This window comes from Mesocricetus auratus, unplaced genomic scaffold (genome assembly GCF_017639785.1).
Source record: "Mesocricetus auratus isolate SY011 unplaced genomic scaffold, BCM_Maur_2.0 Super-Scaffold_100027, whole genome shotgun sequence".
NCBI lineage: Eukaryota > Metazoa > Chordata > Mammalia > Rodentia > Cricetidae > Mesocricetus > Mesocricetus auratus.
Window position 1 is genome coordinate 15,533,503 of NW_024429208.1, and position 22,554 is coordinate 15,556,056.

At 44.2% G+C, this 22,554-nt stretch overlaps 1 protein-coding gene and 1 long non-coding RNA gene across 12 annotated transcripts in view; one reads left to right on the top strand and one right to left on the bottom strand.

Moving 5' to 3' along the window:
* The window catches only part of Ank3 (ankyrin 3), a 561,730-nt gene that overhangs the window by 134,722 nt on the left and 404,454 nt on the right, over positions 1 to 22,554 (bottom strand). For all 11 annotated transcript variants that reach the window (XM_040732583.1, XM_040732581.1, XM_040732584.1 and 8 more), the window contains 6 exons: positions 16,675 to 16,773; positions 13,391 to 13,588; positions 10,580 to 10,678; positions 7,802 to 7,900; positions 6,160 to 6,258; positions 2,890 to 3,087 (listed from right to left, as the gene is read on the bottom strand). In XM_040732583.1, the coding sequence (XP_040588517.1) occupies positions 2,890 to 3,087; positions 6,160 to 6,258; positions 7,802 to 7,900; positions 10,580 to 10,678; positions 13,391 to 13,588; positions 16,675 to 16,773 (792 nt within the window). The remainder of the gene's footprint in view (positions 1 to 2,889; positions 3,088 to 6,159; positions 6,259 to 7,801; positions 7,901 to 10,579; positions 10,679 to 13,390; positions 13,589 to 16,674; positions 16,774 to 22,554) is intronic.
* Positions 1,370 to 20,883, top strand: LOC121134396. Its single transcript, XR_005871469.1, has 4 exons — positions 1,370 to 1,410; positions 13,966 to 14,286; positions 18,408 to 18,476; positions 20,327 to 20,883. It is a non-coding gene; the product is annotated as an uncharacterized LOC121134396 (long non-coding RNA).

A 22,554-nucleotide genomic window follows, 5' to 3' on the forward strand; every position in this document is an offset into this window, starting at 1 on the left:
ATGGCATGCAACAGAGTTTGGGTGGAGGTTTTTTTTAATTGGGAGTAAGTGAATGGGAAAAGGGGGGAGCGGAGAGGGGAGACCAGCCTCTGGGGACAGGAACGGCAGAAGAGAAGAGAGAGGCAAATGGGGTGTGGAGACAGAAGGAAAGACAGAGGGACAGGCAGAGAAGCAGAGAGAAAATAAAAACAGGAGGTGGGCAGGGTCCTTTTAAAAGGGAACATAGCGACTGTGCACAGGTGGCTGCAGCTGAGGAAGAATCCTATCAGGACCCCAAGGACAGGCAGTCCAGATGCCTGAGTACTATCACACATTCCTGCCTCCAGGAGCAGTTAGAAGGTCTTTCATCTTTGCTCCCTGAGGTCAGCTGAGTAATGACACACAAAAGACGTGGATGCTTAAGAGTTCCTGGCTGCACTCCCATGGTTCCAGAAAGGATATAGACATCAATCAGTTGGTCGACACACAACATTAGAGAGGATTTCATCAGATTGGAACATGTTCAACATATACTGCCTCATGAGACCACCATTAACTAGAACCAGTGGGCAGCAGGGGTGGAGGAGGGCCAAGGGTACGCTGTGACCACCATCAGTCATTATTCTGTGTCACATCCTAAATGACACACAGGAACCTGTGATGTGTGCCTTGAGTCTCCTAAAGAGTCCAAGGAATCATGAGAGATGAAGTTTGGGGTAGTCACTGTATTTTTCAGGTGTTTCTTATAATCATTGTTGTATAATTTATACACTAGTTCTTCTTATCCATAGTCAGAAAAGAGATTACAGTACCCATCACTCTCTTCTCAGGACATGTCATAGACCAGTTTGGCTTGCTGCTACACTTGTTATATCTATGCAGTACTCATAAAAATCAAACAAAGAAACAGACAAACCAATTTTGCATTCTGTGCACAATTACAGCCATGGGAGGATATTACTTGAAGACACCAAGATGTCAAATGGTAAATCAAACGACTATAACAAAAAATGGTAAATCAACAGGTATAACAAAAAGAAAGGCAGCAACAAACAAAAATAAGAGAATCCTCTCCCTATTTGAAGGTTATATAGAAGTCAAGTGGTAGTGGCGCTTACCTTTAATGCCAGCACTTGGGAGACTGAGGCAGGCGAATCTCTGAGTTCAAGGCCAGCCTGATCTATAGAGTGAGTTTCAGGAAAGCTAGGGCTACACAGAGAAACCCTGTCTCAAAAACAAAAACAAAACAAGCAAACAACCCCCCCCTGTTGGGGAAGTCCTGTTATTTGCCTGTTATTTGTCAATAAAGTACTGTTGAGCCTATAGGAATCTAGATAGGTGGGGCTAGGAGTCCAGGAGGATTCTGGGAAGGAGAAACACTGAGAGTCAACATGTAACGCCATTGGGGTAGGAGCCCAGAACTATTCTCCGGTAAGAGACATACTTAGATTAACAATTATGGGGTAATTACTTAAAGCAGAGCTAGCCAGTAAGAGACAAGCAAGGCCAACAGCTTCATAATTCATATAGCCTCCTGTGTGTTTATTTGGGACTGATATGGCTCTGGAACCAGGCTGGCGGGACGGCTTCTCTCAAGGAAAGCTTCTCTTAACAAAATGGTGATCAGGAGTGGGATGATGAATTTCCACGCAGAATGACAAAAGCTTTAAAGGAATTTTAGAAACAGAAGAACGGAGAGAAGCACAGATTTTGGTAGCAGCATTTTTCTCAGGTGTGCTCTGTTTTGCTATCAACAAGCTGAGATTCACGTGGCTCGCTTACCAGAGTCTTCCTGACTCAGCATAAAAGGAAAAAAAAAAACAACAAGGTTGTTTTAAGAGACTCTGCTAACGATTGAAAGGTGTGTACGTACAGCTGGAAGTGGCAGCTTTTGCTGGATGTCAGCATGGAGTGAGGCGGTAAGCTGGAGTCACGCTTACGCCCGCCATCTTGACAGAAAAAAAAAACTGGCAGTTTAAAACAGCCACGGTTTTACAGATAAGACACGTGGCCAGAAAAACATAAAGATTTACAGTAAAGTCAGACTTAAATAAAGAAAAACCTCTAAAGGTTTACAGTGTGTTTAAAAATATCTGTGAGATTGAGAGAGAAAATGAAACGACAAAATGGTATATAAATACAGAAGCCGGCTGTGGTGGTGCACACCGGTAGGAATTGCTCCAGAGGCAGAGGCAGGCAGATTTCCAAAGAGAAACCCTGTCTCAGAGAAAAATAAATAAAAGTGAAAGAAATTGAGTAATAATAATAATAGATTAATAAATAAGCCACGTAAAGATGGAAAATACTCAGAGAGTCTGGATACTGTACGCTATTATGTTTTTCAGTTTTTTGATTACTCAGGAAGGAACTGCTAAAGTACACTTGATTATAAATGCTGCTAAATTAATCCAACTTATATCTTTTGAAAATGCCTTGACTTCAAAATTTAAGTATAAGGATATGTTACTCGGAAAAGGAGTTTTAGTTTATGTTTCCACAGAAAATGAAAAGGAAAGGAAACAAGATGTATAGAAGCACCAATGAACTGAAATTTGTAGTGTGGTTTACGTTTTTGATCCCAGCAAAGGAAATCAGTAGGTGTGGTCCAAACTGCCATTTAAACCTCTCAAGTACTTTGCAAAAAACAAGCAACCCCCACAAAACAAAACAATGCCCTCCCCCATTCTAGATGTCAATAGGGTATTCTTACAAGATGACATATTGAGAAACTTAAGAACAAAAGAAAATTCCTCAGACATGAAGAATTAGTTCCCTGCTGAACAAGGCTTCTCTGGCCACATCCATGACTAGCCTGGGGGTCCCATTATAGACCCAGAACCACAGCCTCTTAAGCCATCACTGTGCGGGAGACTCCAAGAAGGCTGTGCTTCGGGAGCCAAGCCCTCATACCTTTGTTGTTATGGATAAAGATGCTCCGTGGTCCAGAAGGAACGCAGCTACATCCTCATGCCCCTCTCGGGCCGAAAGGTGAAGCGGGGTGTACCCGGAAGTTGTTGCCGCATTGGGCGATGCTCCTTGCTGCAACAGTTGCTGCACTATATCCGCCTTCCCCAGTCTGGCTGAAATGTGGAGTGGGGTCTGGTCATCCTAAATGCAAGGTAGAAACACAAGGTTTGTGAGCTCGGGAAGCAGTGGTGCCACATGAAAAATGCAGGGAATGTTAGCCGCCCCATGTCTGAGGTATGTGCAACTCTAATTCATTGCTAAAAGGAACCTCACTTCTCTGTTTCGACAACGTTTGGAAATGCGAGGATGGGGGCTCTTAAGGGCCCTTAGACTTTTCAGATAAGAGTATGAAAGGGATTTCCACCTGTGCATCATTTCTTCATTACCTGCCACAGGACACCGGTTTTAATCTACAGTGACTCTTTTGGAGAGGGGCGTGGATTAGGGGGAATGAGAATAAATCTTAATGAAACTCGAATGCCTAGGAGATATACTTACTCCTGCAAACCATCCCAACATGACTTTAGTGCTTTCCTTTCCCCACAGTCAAAAGCTAAGGAAGGCAAAATAAGGCCATGCTGGGGTCCTCCTTCGGGGGTTTGTCAGGCTGTGCATTCTGATGACAACAAAGGGCTAACTTATTATAGTTCACCCAAAGTCAGGCACTGACTGAGTCCTGCACCCGAGAGGACTTGAGATAAGTAGGAATGCCACCTCTTCCTAATCTGCCCAGATAGGTACCCCCAAATACCCAATGTGATATACCCACCGAAATATAGCATTTCTTGAGGCCTCTCTGGCAGTAAAGGCAGAGAGAAGGGTTAAACAGAATATGGTTACTTCTTTGCGTGAAGGTTGAAAGCAATGCCAGAAAGACTACACAGCCAACAGGAAGCATAGGGGGTTCGCTGCGGGTTGGCCCTGAAGTGTCCCCTGCAGGCTCATGTGTTTGAGCACTTGCTCCTGGGCTGGTAGCACTGTCTGGGAAGGCTGTGGAACCTTTAGGAACTACAGCCTCCTGGTGAGGGAGGGGCAAGTGGGTCACTGAGTTTGGGCCCTGAGGTTTGATAGCCCAACTTCATTTTCTCTTCCTTCTCTGCTTTCTGGGCCGCAGATGCATGATCTGCTGGCTTCCAGCTGCCATGCTGTGTCTTTTCCATCAATGAGGAATGAACCCCCTTGAACCATATGTCAGAATAAACTATTTCTCTCTTAAATCACTATTTTTCAAATATCTGCGTATAGCCATGAGGGAAGTAACTAACACCAGCAATAAGAGGGGACACCAAGATGCCACAGCAAGCAGGAAGAATCCTAAGGACAGAAAAACCAAAGGAAAAGTTCACACCCCTATGTCATGGCTGCCTCAACCCCAGAACTTTGCTGCCATCCATTCCTCAGGCCCTGTTTGGAGTATCCCACCCATATTACCTCAGACATCTTTACAGAAGTCGTTACCATCCATGTGTCTTGTTTGAGAACTCTTGGCTGTGGGTCACATCCTCATATGAAGTTACTAACTCAACAAGGACACACGGACCCATAGGAACCAAAAATTATTTCAAAAACCATACACATATGAAGGGCTTCTGTCAGCGCCTGCCCATGTCCCCGTTAGAGCTTCATCGTATCTTTGGTTCTGAATATGAAACATGAGTACTTTGCACTGCACACATGACCCTACCATACAACACCAACAAACACTGCTTAGATACATTGGTTCAGTTTCTGTGCTGTTGTACAATATGAACCTCAGTGCTCTTCACTGCACATACAATGTTTCCTGCTCTTACAGAGACACCATAGTTTAATCACTGGAAGCAAAGACTTTCAACATTTTCCTATTGACATTCCTAAGCATGTGAGTATCATATGAATATATGTAGGCATTGGAATGTGGCAGAGTGCTGGTTTTTAAAATTGCTGCTTCAGTTGCTGACTTGAGTTTCACAAACAATCATTAGATGAATTTTTGGCTCAATTACGACAGAATTTCCAACCATTTCTGAAATGGCCTTCAACATTTTATAGCATGTATTTATGCAAAGCAGTGGTCTCAAGCATTGACAATTATGAAATCAAAGTATGGATGAACCCTGAAAAACTTTGAAGATATTCTACATCCTGGAGTATCAGTTATTCAGCCAATATTTAATTCTTTATGAAAAATAAATAGCATATGCAGAATGGCTTTCAACTTTAATAAATGCTGAGTTTCTATGCATGTCACAGAGTTGATATAAAGTGTGTTTATGATCTATCATAAAGACTGGGTTTATGTTGTGGCTTGCTTTATAAACCTATATATCTGGGATGACGTGAAGCAACATTGAACAGTTCTATTCTAGATAAGGAAATGGTAGCACAGAGACATCAATTAATTTGCCCTGTGTAACTCAGCTGCTTGTTGGTGGATCAAGATTCAACTTCAATCAGTCAGCTGAGGAAACTGGTCTTAGCCATCATACCTCCTTCAGGAAATTAAAAGTATAGGTCATCTGCAGTATCTACTAGATATGCTGTAGTCAACACTCATGAATATGAGGGCTCTCACTACCAGTGAAGAGGATACTGCCTTTCTGGTCATTTCTGTTTCACTAAGTTGGAAGCATAGCTGTGATCTTCTAGACCAGGGTCTGCAAGCTACACTAGGATCCTCACACAGCTGCCACTGAAGGAGAATCAAAAAGTCAAGAGACAGTCAGGGAGGTGGTAGTGGAGCCTCTCAAATGCTCAGACTTCTGGTATGAGCCAGTCTTTCACAGCCCTCATCTGCATCTGGGACAATTATGGTCTCATATTTTATATAAGGGAAAGAAAACCACATCCTTTTTCCTTTTGAGGCTGTGCCAACTGACATACAAGTCAACCCAAAATGTGCACTCACATTTACAGGCTGTGATTGTTCTAGAAACTTCCTCCTTAAAATCATCTCAGTATGAAGAGCTCTGAACCTGCCTAGATCCTGTTCCTAACCTGTTAGGGGCTTGGGATGTGCCCAGGACAGTTCCTTATTTTGCATAGCTGTGCTACACAGCTGAATGGCCATGATGGTAGATTATTCTTATATGATCCTGGGTGGAGACCTTCATCACCAGAAGGTCTTATGAATAAAACCCTTTTTTGAGAGACATTAAGCATTCACAAAAAGGTTGACTGAACTCCAGGCTTCTGCCTCAGTTTCAGTTTTGAGACCCCGTGTCTTACCCTTACCTTAGCTTTTGCTTCTACCTGAGCGCCATCTTGTACCAGATACCGCACCACTTCCGCTTGGCCTGACCGAGCCGCCATATGCAATGCTGTTTCACCTCTCTGGGGAACATAAGCCAGAGTCAATTAATGGTGACTCTCAAAATTAATGCTTTGTTGGCATGAGGTTATAGTGACTGGTTTTTAAACAAAGAATTGCCCTCAGCACTTCCTCGCTGGAAATATAGAAAAATAAACAAGTAAGAACTTTCCCAGGAAGCTGTGCCAGGGTGTCAAGGACATGGTGTAACCTTGAGGAACCCAGCTGGCAATGTTATCAGAAGCACAGCTCAGGGGTCTACAGCAAGGTATCCTCAGGGCTGAAAAGGTACCAGTGCTCACAGGCTGGAGAAGAGACAAACGGCGAAGCAGGGCAGGTGAGCAAGATTAAGGGGAGAGGCCCATGCCTACCAGACCTGCATTTGCAGGCTAACTGTGGTGCCTCATCCTATTTTCAAAGAACTGGCAGTCTGGATATCAGTGTCAATTTATCAGCTCTTAAATACTGTCTATCATGATTAAACATAAACACTGCACAGGGGGACCAAAACCACACTGAAGGTCAGATATGGCCTGACTCCAGTTACCTAAGTAGGTAAAAATCACATTTCTTGGTACCATCATGAGGGGCATTGGTCCACCCCACTCTACCCTTTCACTCAACAGTCTCTAGCTCGGATTATTCATTCAACAAAAATGACAACACATAAATGATAATAAGAACCAAACACATTAGCTTTCATAAGCAGACCCCACACTGAAGTGACTTTGATCAAATAAGCTTTGCCCAACAGGCCATCTACCTGAGTAGACAGGAAGGTGGCCTCACAGGAGATATGCCATGTGCTTCTTGGGAAGGGGCTGGAGATGTTTGCTTTGTCACACCCTGTTCTTTATGAAAGAATGTTACGTCTGGATTTAACCCTACATAAGTACATGTATAAAACCTCATGGCACATCTCCTCTGTGATGAATACTGCTTATTTTTACTTCTTTATTGCTTGCGAGTTGAATGGGCAGTCAGTCGTATGCTTGAGATCCATTGTGCTAAAGGGATGATGTTAAATTTGAAAGTCTGTAAAACAAGGTCGGATAACAGACCCAGCATGCTCAGGGTGAGTAGTTACTCCTCAGGTAATTAAATCATCTCATGGGTTTCACAGTGGTGCTCAGTGTGGGGGAAAACATTGCCTGGTACTCTGCTTGCTCAGACTTCCATGGGCTTGCTACAACATGGTAGAACCCTCTTAAAGCAGATGACGCTGAAGTTATGTGAAATGACTTCTTCACATATATGATGACACTGTGTGAATCACGCCCTCCAACATGTAGTACATTTGAAAGATTCTATCAAAGACCTTCACAGCACTGCATTTACACTCTAGTATACAGGAGTATGTCCTCGCAATACTTGGGAACATGTCTTAAACCTTAACAATTTTTAGCCAAGCGAATATTGACTTGATCTTGTCCTCAAAGCAATGAAACCAAAGATGTTTTCAAACTCTGTAGCTGAAGTGGTAAGACAAAATAATGAACTTACTTATAGTAAATATATAAGTCACTTAAAAACTCACAACTGAACTTCTTTGTTAAGGGTACTTACCACATTGGTGGTATTTGGGGAGGCTCCATGATGCATTAGCTGTGACACGATATTTACATGTCCCATGAAGGCAGCAACATGGATTGGGGTAAGGCCCGACTAAAGGGGAAGGAAAAAAATGTTGGTTGTTGGCTTATCATGCATGGGGATTGACCATGTTCTTGCCTGCCTGACCTCCTGCTTCCATTCATCTTCCTACATACATCCACATGTCTAGTCATACATCTATTCATCTACCCACTCATCCACCAACCCCATCCATCCATCTACCCATCCACTCACTTACTCCATCCATCCATCTTTCCATCCCCATTCACTCCATCTGTCCATTCATCCTCTCACCCACAACCCACGAATCCATCTTAACCAGCTCAGGACTCAAATGAAAAGACATCAAAATATTCACCATTATGTCACAGATTCTATGAGGTGAACATGTCAACATAACTGTCGCTTCCCTAAATTAATATCTGTGATTATGATAGATTTAACAACATCTCTATTACGGAAACATTTATTTTGTACTTTTGATAGGGATTTAAGAGAAAGTTGAGACAGAAATAAAGTTTATCTTCCTTTGCTATGGAACTTTTCTTGTCTATATGTGAGGCACGGCAATAACCTACACATTAGTAAAATGTTGACTACTAATTCAAATACTGCTCTGGACTTGGAATTCCCATGAACTCTGAATAAATAAAACCTATGATGCATGAAGTAGCCAATGCAAACCATCTCTCTAACAATATTAGGCATTCCAATCATTCAATATGTTAACTCTACAAGCAATGTAAATGAATGAAATGTATTTAAAGCATATTGAGGACAATAGTGTTTGTTTCAAACCCTATATACACATGTATACCCCCTTCCCTGAACAATGTAAAGCAGAACTGATTGGTTCTAGGGTATTTTATATTGAATATGTCCATGGATGAGAGCTATAAGAAGAGAAGTCAGAAAGAGAAAGTCTCAAGACAGCAATCATGTGAAGGAGTTCAATTTACTTGTGTTACTCATATAACTTTGCACCATTTTTAATTTTCAGAACTTAATTAGTTTACAACATGAAATTGATAAAAGATATGAATAGAAAAATTGGCCTTTATTTTTAAAGAGAGAAAAAGTATACTTAATCTCTATGGAAATTTGAGATGTCAAAAACTACATGACAGGGCTGGTTCTGAAGCTCAGTGGTAGAGGTAGAGTATTGCCTAGCATGGGTAAGGCTGTAGGTTCAACTATCTGTCTGTCTGTCTATCTATCTATCTATCTATCTATCTATCTATCTATCTATCTATGTATATTATACATATGTATATGCTACATATATGCTATATATCTATATAACATATACACTAATATGTATGCATACAATATATACATATGCACACATACATATATACACATATATACATTGCACATATAAAAGCAAATGATGAAAGAAGATGAAGTATGCCCAGCCTCCGAATAGTGAAGACTGAAGAAGAGGAGGACAGGAGGGTTTTTGTTACAGTTTGGCAGCCTTTTCCAGGAATAGGGAGTTAGGTGTCAGGGAACCGCCCTCTCAAGTTCTCGGGAGCTGGAGTGTGGCAATGGCTTAACAGTGCTGCCAGTGTCTCTGGACACTAGCACAGCTTCAGCCCAGTGCTTGTCTAGGAGTCAATTCTGACTTCTAAGGGCTTCCCTGTGCTGAGCTACAATCACTGATCTGTACAAAAACACCACGGTCTTGTGAAAGGGCAAATTTGAACCGGTTTTTCCAATCATGGTGTGTTCAGGATTTAGAAGTGTTTCAAGGCAAGACAAAAAAACACTGCGTTACAAGCAGCAGTTACAGGAGATTTGTATCCGGTATCAAGCATTCATCAAGACTTTCTCAACTGTGAGCTTGTGAGGACAGAAGGCTTGGTCTAGAGGCTCTGGAGTCACAGGAGCCACAGGGTCATAGATAGACAACTGGATAAGAGCAGTGACAGAAACATGCTTGTGACTGTCCCATGGAGACTCAGCAGGCAGTAAGGGGCAACAGCAGTAAGGGGCAGATTTCATGGGAAACGAGGCCCAGATATGCAGGAGCAGCCTGGCAAATGACTGTGACACACACACACCTGCTCTAGGAGAAGAGCCAAGGCTAGAATTTGCAGACAGAGTTGGGAAGGTGGAAAAGTAGGATTGGGTGGGACAGTTCTGGCGGCGCAACCCAGCCTATTTGCTTTGTGGAGACCCAGTGCCAACTCACACGGATGCAAAGACACAGGGCTGCTCTGCTCCCAACTGTAGCACCCCCATACTTCCTTCACGGTAAACCTCCACCCAGAACTGTCCTTACTACTCCCTCATAACACAGGAACAGGTTTCTCAGCCTAGGCACACTGGCAGTGTCAGCCAGCCAGCTTCAGCCAAGTGTGAATCATTGGTGGCACAGCCAGCATCTACCCAACAGGTGACAATGAAGTGCCCCTTACGAGACAAACTGGCCTCCAGAGAGAAACAGTGCGTGCAAGATTTAGCTCAGAGCCCCTTTGCACAGTGGAGTCCACACTTTGTGTGCTCTGAATATATTTCTGTCCTGGGCTACATTCATATCACCTACTGACCCACTCACTCACACCCATGTCTGCTCCCTCCTCAATCTTAAGAGCCCTTTCCGTGAAGAATGAAGAATGTGGCTTGTGACAATAACACAAGCAAAACTAGCTGCTTCTCTGGAGGGGACCCCCCCCTTGCTAATGCAACTCTCTTGTCCCCTGAACCCCCAAAGCATCCTCCTCTCACCTCGGTTACGGCTTGGATGGATGCACCGTGCTTCAAGAGGAGTTCCATTACTCTGATCCGGTTCTTTTTGCAGGCGATATGGAGAGGAGTGAAACCATTCTGCAAAGGGACAAACACATATATCTACTTCATTTCATGGAAGTCACTTCCACCGTGGGCAGCAAAAGCCTAGGAAAACGAGGTGCCCAGCAGACTTCAAAAAACCACAAGAGGTTAGATGCATGGCTCTTCTTTCCTGAAAGGAAAAGGAATCTGGACTGGGTCCTATTAAGTTTCCCAGGTAGTCATAAGCAGGAAGTATAAGTTGGTTGTAAGGCAAAACTGTTCATATACTTCCTTATTTTGGAGTTCACTGTTTAAAATGATTTAAAAATAAAATCTCAATTGATTTTTGACCCAGAGTCTCATGACGTTGGCCAGGCTGGACTCAGACATGCGCCTTCTGATTGTCTCCTTTTACAAATTATTATATGTATGGGTGCTGCATGTATGGAGGCCAGATTCCCCTAGAACTGGAGTTACAGACAATTCTAAGTTGCCATGTGGGTGCTGGGAATTGAACCCGAGTCTTCTGGAAGAGCAGCTAACATTTTTAATCACTGAACCATCTCTCCAGCCCTCCTACTTTCCCCTTCAGATTATTGGGACTACAGCCATGTGCCATCAAACTAGCTAATATCCTTTTCCTTGCCTTTTTTTTGGGGGGGTCTTTAAATGACCTGCCTAACCTCACTCTAGCCAGTTAGTCCTTCAATTAACCTTGATTGACTTACTATGACTCAAGTGCCCATTCTCTTCCTGCCTCTGGGCAACTAACTGTACAAGAATCACAAGCCTTACAAAATCAGTGCTGTCCAGATTTGAAAACTTAGCACATCAAAATCCTATATTCAGGGAGGACGGATTTGTCTTTGAGAGAGACTTTAGTGTCCTGCCTCCTCTTTTGCCTGGATCTGAAGTTTTGCCTCCTGAGACTCAGTAGCTGGGGACCAAAGTATGTTCACTGAGTACTTTCCATTCCTTTATGTACTGAGTTATGGGAGCTAGTGTTCCCTTCTGTCTCACTTGAAATACAAAAACAGCTGGGAAAACCACCAGCACAGTGATGTAAGTTTGTTTACATGGCCAACCTTAGTCAGTGCCTGCTCAGACTTGTGTGACAGGACACTGGTATTTACAAGTGCTGGAGAGTTTCATTTATTCTGCCGCTTTAAGACTGCAGCTCAAGGCTGGTGCATGGTGGTGCACTAATCCCAGCACTCCAGAGGCAGAGGCAGGCGGTCTCTGGGTTTGAAGCTAACCTGGTCTACAGAGAGCTGCAGGACAGCCAGGGCTACTTAGAGAGACCCTGTCTTGAAAAACCAAACCAAACTTAGATGATGCAACAATGTTTAGCTCATTTGCTTGAATGTTTAATCTCATTAAAGAATTGGCTTTTAAGCAAATTACCCACCAGACTGTTCTGCCCATCAGCTGAGACTGGGCTGCCCATTTCAACTGTTCTTAGGACAGGGTGCAATATCAAGGTTCGCCGCCCTACAGGCTGAGGGCAAAGTCACACAAAGCACGTGCCTCCAAGGAGGTTCCTCGGGCCATTTCTTTGGCCATAGTTCATCCCAGGGTAAGTGTCTACATTGTCCCTCTGTTGGGAAAACTTTAGTCATAGGAAAATGAGAGTTGAGCACACGCCCTGCTTTAAGGCCTATTTTTTTTCTCATATGGAAAAATGGGTGAGTCATGGCCCTCAAAGCTCCCCTCCCTTCTCAGAATGCAGAGGCTTTTGACACACTGGGCAGGTCAAACAGCTCCAGAAGTGAAAGCTGTTGAGATTACAATGATAAAGGAGTTGCCTGCCGTGTGTGGAATTCCAGTCCCCTCCCCCACCCTGAATTTCAGGCACCTGAAGGGCTGCCGAGGCCTGGAGTCTCAACTGCTCTGAAGACTATATAGCATGGGAGGGAAGCAGATGTCTATCTGCCTGAAAGGCTTAGTCGGATGAAGGTTTCTCTAAAGCTGGGCATTTTCGTTCTCTCCCGGAGCACCAAGTGCTTGCTCTGAATGAACTATAAACACCTTGCTAAGGATTATTTATTTTAACAATAACAAACATTGTCTTATCGAGAGAAACCAAAGGTTGACATCATGTCAGCTCACAAATTCTTGGACAAATATTATTATTATTTTCAAGACAGGGGCTCACTGTGTAGATCTGACTGGCCTGGAACTTGTTATATAGATCTGGCTCTGGCTGTTCTCGAACTCAGAACTCTTCCTGCTATTTTACATATATATATATAGCATATATGTATATATATATATATATGTATGTAAGTATGTGTGTGTGTGTGTGTATGATTTTTCTGAAACAAAGTCTCTTTAAATCAGGCTGGTTTTGAACTCGTGGTAATCCTCCTGCCTCAGCCTTAAAAGTGCTGGGATAAGAGGTTTAAAGGTTTAAGCCATCATGCCTGGTTTGCTTCAAGATTTTACTTGTCAGGAAAAACAACTCCAGTGTCTAATAGTAACATTACCGCAGTGAGGCGAAAGAAGCTGGCCATGTCGGGATTTTTGTTACCATGTACTTACTGTCAGGCTTTCACTTGTGGAAGGGGAGCGTGAGTGAGACCTTGAAGAGCCTGGTCAGCTTTGTTCCCATCAGCACAGGAGGCTTTGTCCACTCCCAAAGACATTTGCAAAGATTAACAAAGTACACCAATTTCATGGACTTTCTGTTGTTATCTCTGGAGGAGCAATCCCTCCACACACAAGGCGGCGCCCTGTGCTGGACGGCTGGACAGCAGGACAACTCACCAGGGCTTTGGCATTGGGATTAGCTTTCTTATCCAAAAGAACCTTGGCAACTTTGTAATGGCCACAGTGGGCCGCCACATGGAGGGCAGTCAGGTAGTCGTTGGTGACGTCATCCACAGGCACGTTGTGCTGCAGGAGGAGTTGGACGCAGTTTAAATGGTCCCCTTGGGTGGCCATGTGCAATGGAGACAGTCCATTCTGGAACACATAAGGAAGAGAGGACTCAATGCTTTGTCTTTATTAACTCAAATGCTCCAGATACAGAACAAACGCGAGCATGTTAAAAACTCCAGTTCTTCATTTGGAAATACCTTATGCTTTTAAAAGGTGATGATAGTTGTTTTGAATGGCACCTGCTTTGAAAAAAATCTTCCCTTTCTCACGTCAACCGAAAACAAACCGGCAAGGATAATTTCTTTCCTCAATTTAAAACTTACATGGACTGTACCAGGGCCCAGAAACTCACTGCATTCTTGGTAGGATTTCTTATCTTTTGTAACTACAGATGAATAAATAATCAAGAGAGAGCTGATTAGCAGTTCTAGTTTATTACTCGTTTTTATTCACCCTTGTAGATGACGAGGAAAGAGAACAGCTCTGCAGAGACACACTACCTCATTATCTAATCTCACCCGGCAGCAGGGGAACCGCCATCCGTTTCTAGAAATCTGGTGCCCCCGTGTGTCAACGATGAGTAAAAGGAAGCCATTGGCCCAGCAATGTGACCTCAGCGTAAATCAGCTTGGCTTTAGTCATGGTTATGTGCTGGGTGAAGATTCATTTCAAGACTTCAGAGAGCAGAGGAGGCCTTAGGTTCAAGACACAGAACCAAAGGGAAAACGTCTGGAACGACATTCTCTCTTCCGTGGATATTTTTCCAAAGAAATCGAAGCAAGGTGGGTTAGGTCAATGTCGGTCAACTTTCAAGGTTCAGTTGGGTAGGGAAGATAAGTAAGCGAGCCGGTGTGTGTGTGTGTGTGTGTGTGTGTGTGTGTGTGTGTGTGGGCGTTCCAGTAGCACCATTTACCATGAGAAGGTTTAAAATTACTAGTAATATAATCTAGCACATTAAATAAGCCAGGCAAACCCTTTCCTCTCTAACAACAACAAATTCGGCTTTCAAAAAAATAAATAATTTATCAGTAGTTTTTAAAGACCTAATAAACATGCCTGGGGAACCAAGTGCATCTGAATGCCCCGAGACCAGTTATTCCCTCTGCATCTATTGTAACAGGACATGGAAAACTCCAAGACAAAGCAAAGTGAAATAGCTTAGCCATCCCCACACTCCCCCTGATGGGCATGCATTTCCGGGATCTGTGCTCCTTACAGGCAAGAAATTTATGACAGTATTTCCCCCAACTGCCTAGCAGAGAGTTCTGCAGGTAAAAAAAGAGACAAGAGCTCAATAAGTACCGGCATGAATTCAAATACTTGGGCCACCAGTGGGGAACTTGAATGTTCCTGCCTAAAGTACCCCCCTCCCCTCCAGCATTCTGAACTGGAGTAGACACTAAAGGTGTCACCAAGGGCTGGGACATTTCCCATTTGACACTGCCACCCACGGGCATCTGTGCTCCCTCACTTCTGCCAAGTCTTCTTTGCTTCATGTTTTCGTGTAGTCTTAGAGAGAGGCCTGAGTAAACAAGTCTGAGAGAACGTGTGACTCTGGGGACTATACGTGGGAAGTGGTGTCAAAAACAGAAAGAGGGCTCTGTCCTAGTGAGACTTAACCACCAACTTGACATCCCTGGAGTCACCTGGGCTGGAAGTCTCTGTTGTAGGAGTGCCCAAATCAGTGGGCCTGTCTACAGGGGCTTGTACTGATTGTCAACAGAGGTAGGAAGGTTCAGCCCAGGCAGCAAGTAGGTACCAACAGCACCAGATAGTTCTTTCTAAACAGTGTAAGGGGCGCCAACCGGAAAGGCGCCCTCCTCAGGTGACACCCACTTAAAGACATGGTGAGTACAGGTAGGGCAGACAGTCAGGAGGCCGATTTGGAGCGTCAGGGAGATGGCACAGTAGGCAATATGCTTGCAGGACAATGCTGCTGAGGATCTGAGTTCGAAACCCTGGGACAGACATAAGAAGCCAGGCATGGCAGCACGCGTCCGTTACTGCATGTTAGGACAGACAAGAGGCTGCCAGGAGCTGGCTTGCTAGCCTCGCCTCGGAGAGAGATACTGAGCAGGCACACACCTGCATGTGAGCATGCTGGCCAAGGGTTAGCCGCCAGCCTTCTAAAACAGCAAAGCTCTCAGGGTATCCCACATCCCAAAGCCGAGGGTGTGTGGGTTCCCTGTTATGACCAATCCCAAGTTGCCCCTGTGATTGCTAAACATGGAGAGAGATGCACATTTGGTTTTGTCAGCCGACACGAGGGTTCCAGTAGACTGCTGGGAATGGAAAGGGCTTACCCGTCAGATCCCACATGGTGGCGGATGGACAAACAGAAGTTTAATGTTTTAACACATACGGAACTGAGGACTCAGTGTATGTCAGGCAAATGCTCTACCATTAAGCTGGACCCCCAGCCCCAGTCTATGAATTCTCAAGAAAAAGCTAGGGGTGCAATGTAGAAAAAGACTCAGAACCCAGCCGGAAAGTAGCTCTTTTCAAGAGTTTAAAACAGCATTCAGCCGAGCTCTGAAATTCTTATTGTGTAACATTAAGTAGTAAGCAAAAGAGACCAAAAATAACAGATGAAAAAATGGCTTTACTGTAGAACACACTGTACAGAAAAGCTTCATAAGCCGAAACTTATTTTGTCAGTGTGTGTGTGTTTGCATGTGTGTAGGCATACACGTGTGTAGGTGTGCGTGCACTTGTGCATGTATGCAGATGTCCAAAGTAGACAGTGGATAGTCTGCCTCGATCACCTTTCACTTTGTTTATTGAGAGAGGGTCTCTTGATGAACCTGCTTCACAGCAGTTCAGGCTAGTTCAGCTAGCAAGCTGGCAGGGGGATTTCTCTGCCTCTGCCTCCTGAATGCTGGAATTGAAGGTGGCTATCACACTTGACTGGTTTTTCTAGCTTTTCCATGGATGCCGGTAACTTGAAGCATAGTTTCCATGATGGCAGAGCAAGACTTTGTCCTCTGAGCCATTTCCCCAGTCCTCAAACTCTTTTGAGCACCCCTAAAGAGTTGATGACGAACTTATATGTTACATTTAGTAGTCACAGTGCCTATGCTTTCCTCTCATTCAAAAGACTCAGGTAAAAAATAACGGTGAAGGGAATCTGGTCTGAGCAGAGTACAATGTCCGGAAACCAAAGACCTTACCTTGGTTTTTGAAAGGATGGGTGCAGCTCTGTCAAGCAACATCTCTACCACCTGCTCATGGCCACTTCTTGCCCCACAGTGCAGCGGTGTCAGACCATCCTGTGGAACAAAGGCGACACTGTGAGTTAATAACATTAATGGCATTAAGTGCATCTCAGAGATGCAGTGTATCGCCTACGACCTGTTACGGTACACACCATCTAGGATGCTGTGGGCCAGGGGTCATCAGAGACTTGCTCATGGATTCCATACACTAATATTCTATTTTAAAACCAGGAATTACATTGTTGTAAATTTATGCCTGAGAGATTGGCCTGTTTCCACCTCCCCGTGGCAGGGATTACAAGTGTAAGTCCTGTGTTTTCCGTGGGCTCTGGGGATTGGAATCAGGTTCTCGTATTTGCATAATGTACTCTGCCAACTGAGCTATCTCCTCAGACTTAAACATTTAAAGAGGGTTCATGATAGTAGTTATACTGTTCAGCTTTCCTCCTGCATATCCATGCAACCCACTCCCTGAACGCATTTTCTTAATGTAACTGTGCTTGAATATGTACTAATCACTATATTATATCCTCTAGCAGAAACACAGCCTCTGAATATCAACATAGATCTAGATAGGATGATTAATTCAACTGTTCAAACATGACTGATCAAAATATAAAAAAATACAAAAAAATTTGATTATTAAACAATTTGTTAAAAATCCTTTTAATGAGCCCTGGGGGTGGTGGCTCCAGCTTTTAATCCCAGCACCCAGGAGGCAAAGGCAGGGGCATCTCTGAGTTGGAGGCCAGCCTGGTCTACAGAGTAAGTTTCAGGACAGCCTCCAAAGCTTCAGAGAAACCATGTCTCGAAAAACCAAAAAAAAAAAATCCATTTAATGAATTGTGCATCTTCATGACCAGTTCACATACCTGCTACTAAGTATGAAACTTAGAATGAGACAGGCTTCAGACCATAAAATCCATCTCTAATTTTTGCATCTACAGATGTTAGTGCTGAGAAATTTTGTTTGCAGAGTAGACTGTCTTAAAACAGCTACCGTACAAAGCTCTCTGAAAGCTATGAATTCCATGTCTAAGTATACTCAATATTTGAGCCAAAAAGTTTTGTTCCATTGGTTCCTTTTTCTTTCCTTTTTGTTTTTCAAGGTTTATTTTATTTTTATTTATGTGAATGTGTCTGTGTGAGTGTATGCTATATGTACAGGGTGACCTTGGAGGCCAGAAGAGGGTGTCGTATTTCCTGGAGCCAGAGTTTCAGGAGGCTGTGAGTCCTCCAACACGTGTGCTGGGACCCAAAGTTGGGTCCTTTTCTTAACTGCTGAGCTGTACCTCTAGCTTAGCAGTTCTCAACCTGTGGGTCATGACCCTTTGGTGTTTGAACCACAGGGGTCATCTAAGACCATCCAAAACCACAGATATTTACATTATGATCCATGACAATAGCAAAATTACAGTGATGAAGCAGCAGCGAAAATAGTTTTATGGTTGGGGGTCATCACAATGTGGGGAACTGTATCAAAGGGTCACAGCGTTATGAAGGGTGAGAACCAGTGCTCTGGGTCCTTGGGATGTCATTGCCATTTTCATCAGCAGCAATGGATTTATGACCCATTTTGGCAACTCTTCTGATAGGCAGAAGAATGTATTTCCCATACGTTTGGAGTTATGCAGCTTTCAACAGGACGCTGATACTTTGCCTTCTTCCTTTCATTCCTCCCCTCTCAGAGCTTCAGTTCTACAGACAAGGACCAGATGCTAAGGGATAATTAGGAAAGGAGACCCAGCAAGGAGCTGGTGAGTAAAGAGTCACTCAGCTCAAGTGCCCACGTGTCCCCAGCCTCCTAGAGAGGTTTTCATAGAGAAGCTGGCTTCTGTGCTCTCCACTGGGAAGATTCCTAAAGGTAATCGTGTCTACCAAACACACCAGTGTTTGATTCAGCATACAGGATTCACTTTAGACCTGGCTGGGCAGCTCTGGGAAGTAAGGCTGATTACTGCGATGTACAAGCAAGCAGGTATGGCCATATGTATAAACTACTACAACCCTAAGTAGCACCAATTTTTTTTTGTATTTTTTTTTGAGATAGGGTTTCTCTGTGTATCAGTCCTGGCAGTCCTAGAACTTTGTAGACTGGGCTGACCTTGAACTCACAGAGATCTGCCTGGTAACATCAGTGTTCTTTAAAAACAAAATTTCAGTCACAAATAATATATAAGCAGATTAGAACATTCTGCAGGGACTTTTAACTATCCTTCCTTTCATGCTGATTTCAAGTGTTCACTTTATTAATTCACAGCAATGCAGTCTTCTAGGAGAAAGTCACCAATAAAGCAGGACACAAGAACCAACCAACCAACCAATCAACCACCTAAACAAACCCACTTCCAAGTCCTAGTAGTTTCCTAGTAACAAAACATCTGAGCATGTCTAAGGAGGAATAAAGTAGTGGTGACTCTGCCCTACCCACTGTCCCAAAACAGCACGCACACACACACACACACACACACACACACACAGAGAGAGAGAGAGAGAGAGAGAGAGAGAGAGAGAGCGCCACTCAGTGCTGCCAGTGGACTAAAATGTCAAAACTGCAGAGACTGCAGAGATGCTGGAATACATGTGGAAAACGACAGATTAAAGTCCTGCAGAAAGGGAGGCATCCCAGCAGCTCTCCTTCATCCTGGAAGTTAGTCTGCTCACATCAACATGCTAGAATCACGTCACCACATGTGGCCATCTCAGCAGAGCATGCTACACACCACATCGCCATAAATGGCTATCTTAGCAGAACATGCCACATACCATGTCACCATATGTAGCCATCTCAGCAGAACATGCCACATACTATGTGCACCTTTGTGTGGCCATCTCAGCCTAATCCATTGCAAGCACTGACTCTTAATTGTTTTAGGCATATTTCTCCAACTTGCGGGCAATTTTTTTGAGTCTACCTTTAAAAACAATTTTTTATTCTGGAAAAATCTGAACGCATTTCAGACTTGAGGAAACCAGTTTGTTTTGCTTTATCTCTGTGTAGTCCTTTCCCATCTTATGCAGATTTTTCTGAAGGCACCACATAACTGTATTCTCACAATCATTCCTACACGGAAAATACAACCTTGGCTAAAAAGAAAGTGAAAACTCTAGGGGACGGCCAGAGAGATTGCACCGTGAGTGAAGGTAACTTGCCATGTAAACCAGGAGACCTGAATTCAATCCCCAGACCGGTGCAAAGGTGGGAAGAGATAATTGATTCCACAAAATTGTCCTCTGATACATGCACTGTGACAAACACCCTCACGTATACCATATACACACACATAACAATTAATTAAAAAATTAAAACCTTGGGGTTTAAAGAGGTTTAAAGATTACTCTCTCAAGGATGTACAAGCTGAATTCAGAACGCGGCCAGAGCCTATGTGGGCACAGCTCAGGGCCTGAGCCCAGGAGGTGTGAGGCCCTGGGCTTAGCCCCAGCATGACGAGGGCGTTTGCCAGGTGAGGCTCGGTTATTGGAGATGACTGGGCAAGACAACCAAGGGGCAGTGAAGGCCAAGTCCCCAAGCTCAGGTCTTCAATCCCTGTCACCCTTCTTCCTGCTGCTGTCTAATGCTTGTACCTCTGCTGTCTACTACCAATAGGTGGGGCCTACGGACTAAGGATGTGGAGATTTTCTCATCAGTGGGAGAGCCAGGTTCTGTCACCGTTGCAGCCTCTGCTCCTTCAACCACTTTGCTTCAGTGGCAGTCAGCTGCTTCCCAAGGTGACATTCTTCAGTTGTACTAAACTGCAAAGAGCCACCAACAGGAGAACTCTTGCAACGCTTTTAATGCCAGCTTCTTCTCCTCAGCTCCAAATGTGATCTGGCACTTTTTAAATTGCCCTAGTCTTCAAGGAGAGTCCCAGCAGGAGTGTCACCCCACAAGGAAGCTGGGCAGCCTGTCATGAAGGCCAGCTGTGCAGGTGGAGCTGGCTGAGCTTTGGGGACATTTGTAGGTCAATGGAAATGAGTTAAAAGGTAAGATAGTGAGCAGCACAGTTTTCATAATCAAGGACACCGAGGTTGCCCACCTACTTGCTAAGACTTAAAAGTGTACACTCAACAAGCCATACTTGATTCAGTCAAAAAGAGTATGGAAAATCAGCAGACACTCACTATATATCTTTTGGACAAAAATAAAATAGCACGAGCTTTGAACTCCTTTGGTTTTAAAGCTACATGGCGACTTCCCTTTCCCAGCATGGATCCCCGTTTGGGAAGGGTTCCAGTGACTGCCATTCACTTCTCTGTGAAGTATAAATTCCTCAGAGTGGTGCAGGGGGAGGAGGCTCCGTGAGTGAGAGTGTTGGTGAGCAAGCACGAGGACCCTGGTTCAGATCCCTGGCACCCATGTAAAAAACTGGTCACAGTCATGCACGCCTATTGCCTCAGCACTGCTGCTGGTGACGAAGGAGTGTTGGGATGTGGGTCAGGAAGACGCTGGGGCAGCAGCCTAGTCTACAAGGGGCAAGCGCCGGGTTCAGGGAGAGATCCCATCTCAAGGGAACATGGCAGAGAATAATGGTGGGTCAGACTTGACAAGGCTCTCCAAAAATCACCCACTGGCCTCCACATGAGAGCACATACCTGCACATACCAATACATGTACTAAATTAAAATAATTTTTCAGGGTAGCATTCCAGGTCTTTTAGCATCTATCCTGACTTCACCTTAGATTTGTCTGATCCCTTCCCCTGTCCGGTGACAACACTAGTGGTCGTCCCTGTCACAAGCCACTCTTTTAGAGAGACACTTATTCTAGGATCCAAATCATTGTTGTTTAACACTACAGCATCTTCCCCTCCTTATCTCTCTGTCTCTCTGTTTCTCTTTCTCCCCATTCTCCCTATCTTCCCATCTCTCTTTCTTCCTTGAGACAGCATTTTATGTAGGTCAAGCCATCTCAAACTCACTACGAAGCCCTAGGATGATCCTGAACCCTGAACGCTCCTGAGTGCTAGGATCATAGGTGTGCACCACCATAACTAGCTTACCCACTGCTAATGACTGAACCCAGCTTCCTGCTACATCATCAGAACCCATTCACTATTTTTTTTTTCTGAGACAATGTTTTTTTGTGTAGCTTTGGAGCCTGTCCTGGAACTGGCTCTGTAGACTAGGCTGGCCTTGAACTCACACAGATCCACCTGCCTCTGCCTCCTGAGTGCTGGGATTAAAGGTGTGCACCATCACCGCCCAATCTTACTCATAACTGTAATTTTGCTACTGTTATGAATCATAATGCAAATATCTAAAATGCAAAGGGGTCATGGCCCCCACGCTGAGAACCATTGCACTAATAGTATATCTTTGAATGCTTTCCCAAAAACTACACGTAACTTTATTACCGCCCACATTTTTGTCTTCTTTTCTGCACCTTCTTTGGGGAATGGGTAGCTTGTACTTGGCCCTCCAGCTGACTGCTGTACTCTCTGCCTCCTCTGGTATGGGAACCTTGCAAGGTCAGCTTAGAGAGACTCCCCAACCCTTGATCTGATCCAATGCCTTATTGTCACCACCATCTCAGCACCCAACTCTACCCTCAGAAATGGTTCATGTCGCTTTGGCTGTAATCCCTCTAACCCACTATGCTCCTCTTGCTAATTTTCTGAGCTCTGCTTCACATTACACCTTCTCTTTCCGTGTCGTATTCAGAGGTGAGCTGGGTTCTCTCTTCCCTTGGGTCTGTGCAGGGAGGCTTTGCAGTAGAAAAGTCTGCCTACCTCATCAACTGTTTAAAGACTTTTAGTTCTGTTGTCGCACGTGTGAGCGTGTGTGAGCCACATGTGCGCAGATATTCATGGGGGCCAGAGAGACTGTCAGGTCCCC